General features: G+C 40.3%; 1 protein-coding gene across 13 annotated transcripts in view; it reads left to right on the top strand.

The window, feature by feature from the left end:
• The window catches only part of SGCG (sarcoglycan gamma), a 149,786-nt gene extending 135,374 nt beyond the window's left edge, over window positions 1-14,412 (top strand). For all 13 annotated transcript variants that reach the window (XM_074860045.1, XM_074860042.1, XM_074860035.1 and 10 more), the window contains 2 exons: window positions 9,047-9,170; window positions 10,688-14,412. In XM_074860045.1, the coding sequence (XP_074716146.1) occupies window positions 9,047-9,170; window positions 10,688-10,861 (298 nt within the window). In that variant the 3' untranslated portion in view covers window positions 10,862-14,412. The remainder of the gene's footprint in view (window positions 1-9,046; window positions 9,171-10,687) is intronic.
• Window positions 14,413-14,726: the final 314 nt, after the last annotated feature.

The raw sequence follows: 14,726 nt of genomic DNA, 5'->3' as shown, positions 1-14,726 counted from the left end.
AATCAGAATTTTGTGCCAGGGCTTGACTAAGTAACTGCTATGTTTCCATTACTGTGCAGAAACTGATCAGGGAAGAAGATTTAATGAGTTATTAGTATTTTGTATTTTTTGACATTCAATAAGAGCTATCAGAGTTTACTGTTGAATACTAATACTTCCATGTCCTTAAGATATACACGGTTGTTAGAACATGCTGTGAAATTCATCTTTCCTGTTTGCAAGAAGATGTAATTTTAGGAGCCATTCCAAAGAAAGTAATTTTACAAAACAAAACAGAAATGAGGCATATACTGAGTATGAGATCTCAGTCCTGTTGTTTTGTCCTTCTTTGCCTTTGGACCTGCTGGCAAACAACCAAAAGCCACAAGGCAGAACACCAAGATCCATAGCTTTGGGTAATCACACTCTTGCTACATCCTGATCACCCTCCCCACTTGCCTGACCTCAAAACAGCAAGCTCCTGGGAGATAAGTGAATATGGGTAGGAATTGGCAGCCAGCATTAGTGTGTGCTTGCTGCTCACTATCCACCTCTACAACTCCAGCTTAGTTTTGCTCAGCTCATGTCAACAGGAATCCAGCTTCCTCATAAAGAGAGAATATGGTTTGAAATTCTGTATATTGGACCACAAATAAATGCTGACAGTCTCTTTTTCCTGTGTAACTAGTGCATGGTTTACTCTCTTGCAATGTCTAGCTGCACTGCCAGTGAACTAGACTGCTTTCAGACTAATCAAAAAGCCAATATACTCCTATTGCCTTTTAAAGGTTAACATGCATTCAAAAAGCAGGGCTGAAAGCAGACACCTACAGAGAACCAAGGCCAATTAAGCCCACAGAATGCTCTAGGTTGCTTTTTTTACTTTCAAGACATTAGTTCCTTGACAGGTTAAAGATTCTCCTTTTCCCCCCTTTTTTCCTCATGGTTTTTTTTTCCTTCATTTCTTAAATATTCTATTCTTCCTCTGCTCCACAACCTCCAATCACTGCCTAATTTAATTTGTTCCCCTTTCACCTTTCCAAAGTCAGACCTGAACTCAAGGGCAAGCATTCATGGCAAGACTCCTTTCTGCACACCAGAGGCATATGAGGGTTTCTTCCTTACTTAACAATGTGAAAAAGATGTTTTGGTTATGTGCCAACAGCATCTGATGCTCTATGCCCCATTTTCACAGCCTGTCCCCTAGGCAACCTTAGTGCTTCTGCATCTTTACAGACTGTAATAAGACCTGTAGTCATTGTTCTCCTAATTCTTCTTGTTTCTCTCAAGAAAAGAAACCTGAACATACATAACTCTATGGTACCTGACAAGGGGCATCCTGGAGTCCTGAGGGAACTGGCTGATGTAGTTGCCAAGCCAGTCTCCATGGTATTTGAAAAGTCATGGCAGTCAGATGAAGTCCCTGGTGACTGGAAAAAGGGAAACATTGCACCCATTTTTAAAAAGGGTAGAAAGGCAGATCCTGGGAACTACTGACCTGTCAGCCTCCCCTCTGTGCCTGAGAAGGTCATGGAACAGATCCTCCTAGAAGCTATGCTAAGGCACATGGAGGTGATTCAAAACAGCCAGCATGGCTTCACCAAGTACAAGTCCTGCCTGACCAACCTAGTGGCTTTCTATGATGGAGTGACTACATCAGTGGACAAGGGAAGAGTTACAGATGTCATCTATCTGGACTTCTGTAAGGCCTTTGACATGGTCCTCCACGACATCCTTCTCTCTAAATTGGAGAGAGATGGATTTGATGGATGGACTGTTCAGTGGATGAGGAATTGGTTGGATGGTCGCATCCAGAGGGTAGTGGTCAACGGCTCAATGTCCAGATGGAGATTGGTGACAAGTGGTGTCCCTCAGGGGTCTGTACTGGGACCAGTGCTGTTTAATCATCAGTGTCATAGACAGTGGGATCAAGTGCACCCTCAGCAAGTTTGTAGATGACACCAAGTCAGCTGAGTGGTGCAGTTGGACATGCCTGAGGGAGAGGATGCCATTCAGAGGGACCCGGACAAGCTTAAGAAGTGGGCCCATGTGAACCTCATGAGGTTCCACAAAGCCAAGTGCAAGGACTTGCACCTGAGTGTCAGGGCAACCCCCAGTATCAATACAGGCTGGGGGATGAAGGGATAGAGAACAGCCCTGCAGAGAAGGACTTGGGGGTACGGGTGAATGAAAAACGGACTATGAGCCAGCAATGTGTGCTCGCAGCCCAGAAAGCTGGGCTGCATCTGGGATATTCTGGGCTGCATCAAGAGAAGCATGGCCAGCAGGTCAGGGGAGGCGATTGTGCCCCTCTGCTCTGGTGAGACCCCACCTGCAGTGCTGTGTCCAGCTCTGGGGCCCCCAATGTAAGAAGGACATTGACCTGTTGGAGCAGGTCCAGAGGAGGACCACAAAAATGATCAGGGGGCTGGAGCACCTCTCCGATGAAGACAGGCTGAGAGAGTTGGGGTTTTTCAGCCTGAAGCAGAGAAGTCTTCAGGGAGACCTTATTGCAGCTTTCAGTACTTAAAAGGGGTTTATAAAGAAAGATGGAGACAAACCCTTTAGCAGGGCCTGTTGCAATAGGACAAGGGGTAATGGTTTTAAACTAAAAGATGGTAGATTTGGACTAGTTATAAGGAAGAAATTTTTCACAATGAGTGTAGTGAAACACTGGAACAGGTTGCCCAAAGAGATGGTAGATGCCCCATCCCTGGAAACATTCAAGGTCAGGTTGGATGGAGCTTTGAGTAACCTGATCTAGTTGAAGATGTCCCTGCTTATTGTGGATGGGTTGGACTAGATGACTTTTAAAAGTCCCTTCCAACCCAATCTATTCTATGATTCTGTGAAAATAAAGTAGGAATTAAAAGTTATATATATTCATACTCTCAGAAAAAGATGAGCCTAGTCTTGGAAGTACACATGCACAGGCAGAGTTGTACAGTTCTTACTTTCCCAGGAATGCAGGCTTGCAGGATCAGATCTTCAGTGCCATAACTGGAAACCTTTTTGAACTCACTAATGACTTTATTTGGCCTTGGACCAGTTTAGTCAAAGCACTTGATTTTTTTTTAAATGTTTTCTGACTCTGAGAAGGCACGGAGATTGTTTAGTGAAAGGTGGGTCAAACAGCTGTGTGCTCAGAAAAGAAGGGTAGGAGACATCCTTATGAGGTCATCAGGTTTGATTTTAGCATCTTCATGGAATTTCAAGGGAAAAAACAACAACATGCAAATACGTACCAGTGGAGCAAGTACCATTACTCCAGCTCCAGCTCTTCTGAGTTACATTTTCTCTGTCTCCTCTTGTTTCTTCATATTCTTCAATCTTTTCTCTAATACTGTATTTCCCATGCATGCTCCCATATCAATGCCTAGGAACAAGTGTGAAGCAGCATCTTCAGTCCTACAAAGACTAAACGGCAGAAAGAAAGGGGCATGGGATCTTTCACTGTCTTCTGACCCTCATATGACTTTCTTCTTAAACCAAACCTTAATATATATATATTTATTTGGCCCTTTTGCATGGATCCTTTTATTTTAATTATACTAAAGCACTATGGGAGGAAGACTGAGCATATTAGAGAAGTGGAAGTGGTGGATTAGTGTATTTTATGAACTCTCATAAAAATCAATACCAGAAAGCTTTGTGAAAAACTTTTAATGAAAAGGTATTATGAACTAGCCAGCATTTAGGTTCTGCCTGGACCCACCTCATGTTCTGTCAGTGTTTAAAAGGACTTCACAAAAAAACTCCACACCATATAGGTGAACACCAGACCAATATCTTCTTAATGATCTAAACAAACATACTGCTGTGAAATAATATGATGAAAAGTAAAATAAATCAAGCCCAGTATATTTGACATTTTGTTTTCTCCTGTGTACAAGGGGCCTTTTTTTTTAATTAAAGCTGAGTCAGGGCTAAAATATAGGTGTTTCTCTTTTACTGATACGAGAACATATTTAACTCAAATACTTAATATACTATACACGTTAGTGCCAGGTTTACATTTCATAAAATCTTCTCTGTATGGCAAAATTGATCAGGCTATTTTAACCAAAAAGCAAGGGCGGGGGGGGGGGGGAAAGGAGTTAGCTGTACGTTTGTATGGGCACACCAATTGTTGGGTGCACTGCAATTTTAGAGGCAACTTCCATCTACCTGTCCAGTCCACTTACAGTAACCCTGATCTTCCCCAGGTAGGTGCTGGAAGGAATGCATTTCATGTGGGGAACTTTTATCTGAAGTCATACTGAGGAATTCTGTCCCCATTGAATTCAGGAGACATGCTGACTCATAAGATGGAAAGGACATAAAGTGGCCAGATGGAAACTGTTCTGCAAATTCAAAAGAGCAAGCTGGTTCCTCTGTCCTGCTCTGAGTCAAGCAACCACACATTGCGGTATGAAGCTTGGGCTCCAGAAGACTATGGTGCTCTTTCTGCAGTACTAAAACCAGCTTTCTAATGCATTGTGGTACTTAAAAGATCAGCAAGGCTCCTTCTATCTCCTGCCAGAACAGGATGAAAGAAGAGATCGATATTCTTGCAGCAGGCACAGGCACTATCAGCTGCTTCTTTACCACAACTGCAGCAGGCTGTCACTCCCCTCACATCCTCCCTGAACAGCCAACTGAGCAATTTCTGGTGATCTGGTATCTCCACGAGTTAGCAACATGCTTATAGGAAAAGGTGGGAATCTCCAAGCCTTTAGGTTGTTGGGATGGTTTCAGATCCAGAGCCTGGATGCTGTCGAGGTTCCCTCAGAAGACTTTCACACAGTTCTTCATAAATTATTCTACACACCTCAGTACCAAATTTCCTTGGCAGCTAGCCAAGACAGTATAGTTGACTTCTGGAACTATCTTACCTACAAGTAAGAAGACAGCAATAAAAATATTATCTTCCTTGTAATCAGTTGCTTTAGTTGCAATGCACAACTGGAGGACCAACATCCAGCACCACCTACTCCCTCACCCTTCCCTGCCTTTCATTAGCTGACACTGTGCATTTTCCCTGTGCTTTGCCAACAAACCTCCAGGTGACTGCAGGGGTCGGGCTGAAGGAAGCAAGCCAGAATACCTTGGGCCTAGGTATCATTTCCATTGCTTCACATTCCGTGGATATGTCTATGTGAGTGTTTTAATTCAGATTAGGAATGTGGTTTTGAGGGAAATCTCCCAACTGCCTGAGCTTCCCACGTCTTGGTTCTCACTGTGGAACTGTTTGGGGTATATGAACAGGATGACATTTGGATTAAATTAACCTGAAAGCTATGGAGAATGCCTGATGTGTTCCAACCTTTCTGAGCATCCAGTCTTCAGTGTCAGGCATCAACAAGTCCGGAGTACTCCTCAGGACAGATATAATGGGGGTGTCAGATCCTTGGCATCAAATGTCCTGTCCCAATCAATTCCTCTTGCACCACATCACTGGCTAATAGACCCCTGGCAGCTACCACAGTACCTAGAAGTTACTTGTAAGTAGAGAATCCATCTTCCCAAATGAGATACAAGCTGTGACAGATATCTCATTTAGGACAGCACATTACATAGATTAATTCCTCTAGATGATGAAGATCCTCACTCCATTCTGTTAAATGTAATTTATGTGCCTGTAATTTTAAAAAAAAGATAAAGTGACTAGTAACAATATATTCCTTCATCATTCTACTGCCCAAATTCAAACAAACACTGTAAAATGACAAAAAATTCTAAGACAATCAATTTCTGTCCTCTCAGTCTCCAAGCACCCTCCAGCAGTTGCAAGCAAACTGAATTCTTGTTTTGGCAAGACTTTTAAGGAGTGCACATAAATGTTTTGCTCAACCCAGCCCACTCTCGTCCTCCTTTTATTGCCTAGGGAATAGATCTTGAAACTTTCTTATCAGCCATTATTTGCACACAGTCTTGTATCTTCTGACTGACTGACCCAAATTGTTTGCAGTGCAGAGCAACTTCCTCCCATCATCTGTTTTAAGTAGATCCACTGGTCACTGATTTAAAAAAGCCTATTTTGCTTTATAAATGTCTATTTAAAACACCACCAGTGTTGATAATTGCAGTCCTCTATTCATATCTTTCTGAGACACCCTAAGTTCATACAAGTATCTCTGTCACTCAGGTTTTCTGCTAAGGCAGTTCTGTGGTCCCTAGACCCTTAATCATATAGGAGGAGTCTAAACCCGCCCACCAGCAACAAACTGGAAGTGCCTCAGGGCTGGGACCACTGAAGAATTTAGGTGACTTTAAGGTCAATGTCTAAGGGGCTGAGGAAGTCGTATGTCTTCAGGACCAAGTGGGGACTGAGAAAGGACAGTCAAGGTCAAGGTTCAACTCAGTCACATCATTTCTACACTAGGTACTTGTTTTACTTTTAGTACACCTGGACTTGAGACACCAAACCTTTGAATGCTGTGTAAAGAAATACATCATTAACGTTACTGAATGTTGTCTTTGCTAAAATCTCACGCGGAATAGTTCCAGAAGGCTTTAAAAATCACTGCTTAAACTTCACTGCAGTTTCCATTGCCAGGAAGCTCCAATGACTTACTTAATTAGGTGAATCCACCCTTCGTTAATCTAGAAATAGGACCTCTATAAACAGCAGAAATTTAGGACTGTGATTAATATAGCAAATGTAATTTTGCCATGTAATTTAAATTATATGTAAGTCATATCATAAATCTGCAAATGCTTCCAAAGTCTGTAGGCTTCTTGCCAGCATTAATTTTGGTAGAAAGTAAGAAATATTTCTCCAGTGTTTCATTGCGTTTCAAACTCCAGGTCTGATATGCTCTTCAAAAGTCTGTCCCAGTCTGCCTTCTTGTAATATTCGCTAGAACTTAAATATAAAAATTTATGCCTCTGTATAGATTACTTACATAGGTGAAATGCTTTACAAAAAACATGAGCTATTTCAATGTTTATAGCTTTTTGCTAAAACAAACTACAGCAACAGTTATATTCAACTACCTTGACACTAACTTTGATTAATTTTTCATTATATAATATATGCAAATGTGCATCAGAAAATATTCCCATGAAGCAGACTTCCCATGTAAATCGCTCAGGGAAAATCTGATTTCCCATTTCATAAAAGTATAAATCTAATAATCTAAAGCATAAAGTCATGGAAAAGTTGTTAAATCACAAACATTGCTTAATAAAGATTACTTACACTATATTGGACGTCTGATGCAGAACATACTTGTACTCGTGCCCTTGTACTCAGCATGATCATGACAGAAGTTTGTGCCATCTGAGAGTCATGGAATAAGGCATCAAACTATTTTACGGTTATGGTCCCAATATGGAACCATGATGCAGCTATCCTCTGTTAGGAATTTAAATTATCAATTTGGAGTTTAAACTAATTGAAAGTGACTAACCCAGGAGATGTCAGGGAGAGGCAGATCATAGAAACATAGAGTCATAGAATGGTTTGGGTTGGAAGGGACCTTTGAGGACCAAGGAAGATAGAATATTCTGCTACCTCTGGCCAGCAGTGATTAGCCAATATTGCCCGAGTTAGTTTCAGATTTGGGGATAAAAAATGAAGTGTCAGTGACTCTGCTTGTCTGTGCTCAGATATCATTGGTTTAAGATACCAGCTGGATTTAGCTTCTTCAGAATTCTAAGATACAACTGAAGTTTCTCACAAGCACAAACGGACTTTTTTTAAATTCTAGTTTTCATGAAGTAACTGCAAAAAAAGGAAGAACTGAAGCAGTCTGAGTAAATGAAACCCATCAGACAGCTACATCAGGATTGTGTGATAAATCATTTCATTCCTTTATCATCTGATTGGCAGTCAGCATCTGGACTCACTACCTGATGCATACCTGGTAAAGGACCTGCTGGGGCACAGGCCTCCCTCCACTCATCCAGGCTGGCAGTTGTTGAGCACACACGGAATCAACACAGCATCTGCTGGGGGTGTGTGTGCATACACATGTGCACACACATCCACACCCCCACACCCCTCTCTGTATTTCCAGAGACATGGTGGGTGAGCACGTGCAGACCTGGGAATGGAGACGCATGTTTGAGTTCCACATTATGGATGCAGCCCACATTATTTTATATGTGTCCAGGGAATGTACAGAATAGAAAAGGTAAAGTAAACTGGGACCACTGGTTGATTCATTTTCTCTAGCCTTAATATTCACCTGCTTAATGTTGGCTGATAGTGTAAAATTCAGGCTGGTGTTGTCAGGAACAAAAGCCAATAGCTATCAACTCTGATCCTGCGATGTTCCCAGTGCCTCCAGACAAAGCAGTTCTAGGTAATGGTCAAAAGAAGCAATATAATCACTAGCTTGTTGCTGAGCTTGGGCTTTTTCTTTCCTTTTCATGATTTTTAATTAGTACATTTATCCCTGCTACTTATCATGGAAATGATACCAAAATTCTGAAGAAACAAAGCCTTATCTCTTTGGAAAATAAAAATCATGAATCCTGCACAGCTGACCTGACGAGGTGATTACTCAGCTAATACAGTACCTTCCTGCCATCTTGTGGCACTGTAGGGTTTGCAACTTTCTATTATATTGCATAATTTTTTTTTCAAATGAAGTTATTGGGTTTTAAGTTTCAGATGCTATCTAGTTAAACAACACACACATTCACACACACTGAGTAAAATCCTGGTCCAACTGATAGCAGTGTCAAAACTTTTGTTGATTAAAAAACTTCCACACTGCACTAATTGTATTAATTTCAATATCTTATTATGTCAATATTGAACATAAATTCAAACCAAAGAATGGGTGTCAGTTTTAAAGAAGAAATAACCATTATACTGAAAAAACCTGAAGTTATCTCTGAAATAATACCTTGTGTTTCTATTATGAATTCATCTATATTTTTCATTTGTGATACTTCGGTGGTTTTAAATAGCTACCTCCTTTTTCAAGTCTGCCTGAAGAAAAAAAGAAGCTGCATCTTTTATACAACTTCAGATGATATCCTTCAAGTGCTTGTTCAAAGTTTACTTATTTTTCAAAAAATAAAGGTATATATGAGGATGTGCTACTGTCACATTTTCTGCTCCTGCTTTCAGGCTGGAATCACCAACTCGATCATTGAGCATGGATGCACCACGAGGAATTAATATCAAAGCACAAGCTGGGAACATTGAAGCTCTTTCCCAGATGGATATCAAACTACACAGCAGTGATGGTGTGGTGAGTACAAGCCCTTCTTTTTCCATGACTGGTTTATCTTGCTGTCTGAATATAAGTAATAACGTCAATTCTTTTTTCAAGTTCTGTTAATTTAATTCCTCAGATTTTAGGAGACAGAATATTAAAATTAATGGTGCCAATAATAAGACTTTTATTTATGGGTCAGATTGAAAAATACTACCAATTGACATAATATTGTATTGGCTTAGAGAAATGCTTTGTAATAAAACTCTGATAGTGCTCAGCCCCCCACCAGCACAGTGATCCCCAGGCACCCCAGCAGGAACCTTGGCCCAGAGGTAGACACTCAACCCCACAGTTGCTAAATTAAGGAGTGAAGCTCTGCAGACATCATTAAGAGCTGCCCCATCAGCAACAGCACGCAACATGCAGTAGACTAATTACCAGTGCCAGTTCTTCCACAGAGGAATTCCAGACTAACCTGTACAAGAAATAGACACCTACCACAGACAACCTACAAGAAATCCAGAGAGGAACTTTTTACAAGGGCATGTAGTGATAGGATGAGGGGAAACAGTTTCAAACTGAAAGAGGATAGTTTCAGATCAGATGTAAGGAAGAAATTCTTTCCTGTGAGGGTGGTGAGACACTGGAACAGGTTGCCCAGAGAAGCTGTGGCTGCCCCCTCCCTGGAAGTGTTCAAGGCCAGGTTGGACGGGGCTTTGAGCAACCTGGTCCAGTGGAAGATGTCCCTGCCTATGGCAGGGGGATTGGAACTAGATGATCTTTGAGGTCCCTTCCAACCCAAACTATTCTATGATTCTATGCTCACTACACTCCCTGATAAAGAGTCCCTCCCCATCTTTCCTGTAGGCCCCCTTTAAGTACTGGAAGGCTGCTATAAGGTCTCCCTGGAGTCTTCTTTTCCCCAGACTGAACAACCCCAACTCTCAGCCTGTCCTCATAGGAGAGGTGCTCCAGCCCCCTGATCATCTTCGTGGCCTCCTCTGGACCTACTGCAGCAGGTCCATGTCTTTCTTATGTGGGGGAGGCCAAGAGCTGGACACGATACTCCAGGTAGGGTCTCACAAGAGCAAAGTAGAGGGGCAGAATCACCTCCCTCGGCCTGCTGGTCACAATCCTCTTGATGCAGCCCAGAATATGGTTGGTTTTCTGGGTTACAAGCACACATTGCTGGTTCTCACTCAGTTTTTCATCTACCAATACCCCTAAGTCCTCCACAGGGCTGCTCTCAATCCATTCATCTCCTAGCCTTTATCCATGTTGTGATTGCCCCAACCCAGGTGCAGGACCTTGCACTTGGCCTTGTTGAACTTCATGAGGTCGCTACTAAGAAAGAGGATTGGCACCAGCTTATCCCTGTCCCATGTTCCAATGTCTGCCAAGAGCCTAGATCTTGGAGAAGCTTTGTACATAATAAGTCTGGGTAGAAGGCTATTCTTAAACCACTGCCTAGACAAAGTCAGGTTGTTTTATGGCATGCTATTGCATTATTATCTCTAACAAGCCTATTTGTCCTGCTTTCTCCCATGCAGCTTTTGCTCGATGCTGAAACTGTGCGACTGCCCAAATTGCCTGAGGGTACAAGGGGTGGATCTGGTATTTCTCAGGGGCTCTACGAAATCTGCGTGTGTCCAGACGGAAAGCTCTATTTGTCAGTGGCTGGTGTGGGCTCCACTTGCCAAGAATACAGTCGTGTCTGCCAGTGAGGCACCAGAAAAGGCTGCACACCCCCTTGCTAGTCTGAGTTTTATATTATTGCTAAAGAGCACTACTGAAAGCAGAATTTTCAGAATTCTAAAAACAAAGTACTTCAGTTTAGGAGACAAATCTGTATCTACAATTCTGGACTACAGGGTGAAAGTGGAAGAAGAGCACAAATGACATTTCAACTTCAGAAGAATGACTTGAATCAGATTACACTTTCTGTCAGTAACACTTTGAAAACAGCCTTACATAGAGCATAAAAAAAAAAATAAAAGGAATGTTTCCTTGCTGAACTATTACTCAGTCAGATGATTATGTCATTGTTAATATTTTTGAGCTCCGTGGGTTTTTTTCTCTCACTACATGTAAACACTTAATGCATTAGTGGGTGAAATTAAATTGAGGGAACTACTTGAACTATTTACTAAGACAAAGCATTTGGGGAATTCAGAAAGTGCCAGCAAATGGTCTATGCAATTTTGTTCTTGCAATAACACAAGATATGAAAAATATGGTATTTGTGTAAGTTCTGTGTAAAAAGTGTTAATTTGCTAATAGCTTTCTATTTTAATTTGGCAACACATATGCTGATTTGCTTATCACTGAGATTCATATAAAAATAACTAATACAAAAAGCTCCAGGATTCATTTATACCTCTCTGTGTCTCAAATCTGTTCACTATACAACAGAGACATATGTTAGTATATTTTATAATAGCAATAGTTTGTTGTATTGCCTGTATCGTCATACTCATTTAAACCCTTTTATATTTTAGGACATGCTAATTCAACAAGGCAATTTTCTCTGCCAGCTGGACTAGTAAAAAGAAAAAAAAAAAAAATATGTGGCTCCAGATTGTCTGACACAAGGAACTGTTTGGGCAGTGGGAAAAAAAATTCTTTTTTGCAGCCCACATGATTCAATTAAGAGGACTATTTCATTTCCATCTGCAGCTGTTGACTGGTATTTCTGATCCTGTAAGAGTGGGACTCCATCACAGACAGAGAGAGTAAAAACACTCTTTATAATTTTTTACATTAGGACTTTGGATACAAAATAAATGCTCACCATAGTTGACAAAACCATTTATTGACCTTGTAGAGAAACACAACTGCAGACCCATTCCCCTGTACAGTGTTGCACTGAAGACAAATAAATTGTTTGCATACCTCTGGGTAGCAGGATTTGTATTTAATAGTCTGTTGTTTAAACCTCATGCGTTTTTAACTCCTTTGATGCTGTTTTGTATGTACTTGATGATATTTACCCAGGTAGAAGCTGCTATCACATAGTGCCTTGGTGTCTAGTTACAGAAAGATTTTAACCCATAATTGTTATTAACCACAGAATATCCATCCTTTAGAGGGGAGAACTGTCATCCTTAAAGCAGGAGAATCAGAACAAAAGAATTACTGATACTATGCCATTTTTTAAACTTGCTACTTCAGTTCTGGTGAACAAGCAAAGAAACCCCACACTCAGTTATGATCCCAAATACCCACAAAAGACTGAGTTGAGAAAGAGCCCCCTAGTTGACACTATCCACTATTATTGTGGTAAAGCCCTGGGTAGTCCCTGCCTCAAGGGCTGCCTTTGTAATTTATCCAATGAGTCTAATGTACAATACTGAAATTGCCCTTCATTAGCAGGGTGGAGCCCTCAGCAGTTAATTCAGACTAGAAGAACTTCAACAGACAAAGTAGGAGACATGCTTAAACTGAGCTTTTGGGTCCCTTCAGGCGAAGGAGGCAAGTGAATTGAGTTCTCTCCCATGGTATTTGGAGAGTGCTCCAATTGCTAACATATTCTGTAAGGGAGAAGTAGGAAGCCACACCTCTTCCATTTCTGAAATTCTCTTTTCCTGGGCTTAGACATCTACCTTCAGGAGTGAGTCCAGGGCTGTTGGCCCTAAAGAGAGGAATATATATCTCTACTCCACAACTATATCTGTATCTCTCAACTATATCTCTCTCTACAACTAAGCCCTCAGCTGAGGCAGACTTTAACAGAAACCCATCTTCAGCATTTCTTTAAAGTCAGTTTAGGTGGTTCCAGCTCCATGTACACGCTTTTGCAAACCAAATTATGAGCAGACTTAGCTTATTAATTGGATAGAAGGTATGAGTATTAAAATAAAGGACAGTAAATTCCACTGCATATGCCAGATACCTAAAAACTGCTGCTACAAGTAACTTGAGGCCTGTAATGTCCACAGTCTTTCACAGGTGTAGTATAACAGCAAAACCAGTACTTCAGTCCTTAGAGAATTCAGCCACTGTCTAGTTTCAAAGGCACTTGAATTGTCATCACACCTATGTTCCTGACATCAAGGAACATATGCCCACTTCCATGTGGTACAAAACTACTTATTCACCTAATCCCTAAATGTTAGCCAGATACTGTAAATAAGTATATTAGTTACAATCTGCCTGTTCTGCTGGCAATTGAAACATAACATTTTAAGTTATGCCTTTTAAGCTTTTGTTTTGGAGACACATTTTCAAATGTGATTTACCGGTTAAAACAGAGCAAAGGATTGAATCCAGGCTTTCCATGTATCAGAAGAGTAACCTAACCCCTAAACTACTGGGTTGTTGGAAGCCACTTCTTACACTGAAGTTACTGTTTTAGTTAACATTTTTACAAAGCTGTGGTATACAGCTAGGAAAATCAAGGTGCAGTTCCCTGGCTAGTAACACTACTAAGCATTATGACACCTCAGTTAGACATTGCAATAACTACTGTCTTTCTTGGGGTGATAAAACCTTTTGGACTTGCCTCAGTTCACAGGTGGATTCTGAGTAGTACAGCAAACTAAACAGGTCTGCTGGATCCTCAGGTTTGCCATCATCCAAATCACCAGCTTGCCCCTCTTCACTGTTTAAATTTCATTCTTCTTTTCAGTATGCTACAAAACTGACATTAAAAATATAGTTGCATTATATAAATTGTGCAGGTTTTTTAAAGCGTGGATGACAACTTCTTGTCACTGAAGAACATTTTAGGAATTTTTTCTTTTAGGTGTGGTTAGTGGAGAAATAAAGTTTATGCTAAAATTACCACAGTGTAATCATCTGATACTATAATCTGAATTGTTGTTAATCTCAATATAATTCATACATCACTAAATTATGATTTTTGGTATCTCCATGTGGATGTCTTTCCTTCTCTTTTTAATACTTCAGAATTATTAATTATTGTTTCTACTTGAATCAAACTTCAGTAAATAGCTACAGAGTAACAGAAAATTATGGCAAGGAAAGTGAGAATACACACTTCTCTAGTTTATTTTCAAAAGTTATCCAAATGGAGAAGGAAAAAAAACACTACCCAACACAGTGAACTGTATTGTTTGCATATTTTTTTTCCCTCAAAAAGAATTCTTTACAGCAGTCCTTGTAACTGTTTGGGATTATTACACAGTGGAAAAGTAAAAATATTAAAATAGACCTTATTTGACATTTGTCTATCTTTATATAGCTTTATGCAAAAGGAAATTGCAAGAATTAACTGAAAACTGAGTTCTTGAATAAACTTTATACCTTTTGAAAAGTCTGCTTCTCCTTTTGTGTTCAAATGAAACACAAATGAATGTTTTCATGTTTTCATTTAAAAAAAAAAAAAAAAAAAGTGTCTTCCCAAGACTCTTAAGAATGTGAAATGTACGTTATTTAAAAATATGAACAAAAATCTTGGCCCTGACTAAAAGTTTACTTTCCAGAATTTAGAAAAATGCTTTACAATTAGATTTCATTCGAACCCTAGAATGGTCTTCATCTGTCGTAGATGAAAGTAAGCAAAAAATTAGTCCAGCGCTACTGACTTAATCATCCAGAAAGTAAAACACAGAAAAGATAAACAGTTTT

This window comes from Strix uralensis, chromosome 2 (assembly GCF_047716275.1).
Source record: "Strix uralensis isolate ZFMK-TIS-50842 chromosome 2, bStrUra1, whole genome shotgun sequence".
NCBI classification, from domain to species: Eukaryota; Metazoa; Chordata; class Aves; order Strigiformes; family Strigidae; genus Strix; species Strix uralensis.
The sequence above is the reverse complement of the archived record's forward strand: the minus strand, read 5'-3'. Positions and strand labels throughout refer to the sequence as shown.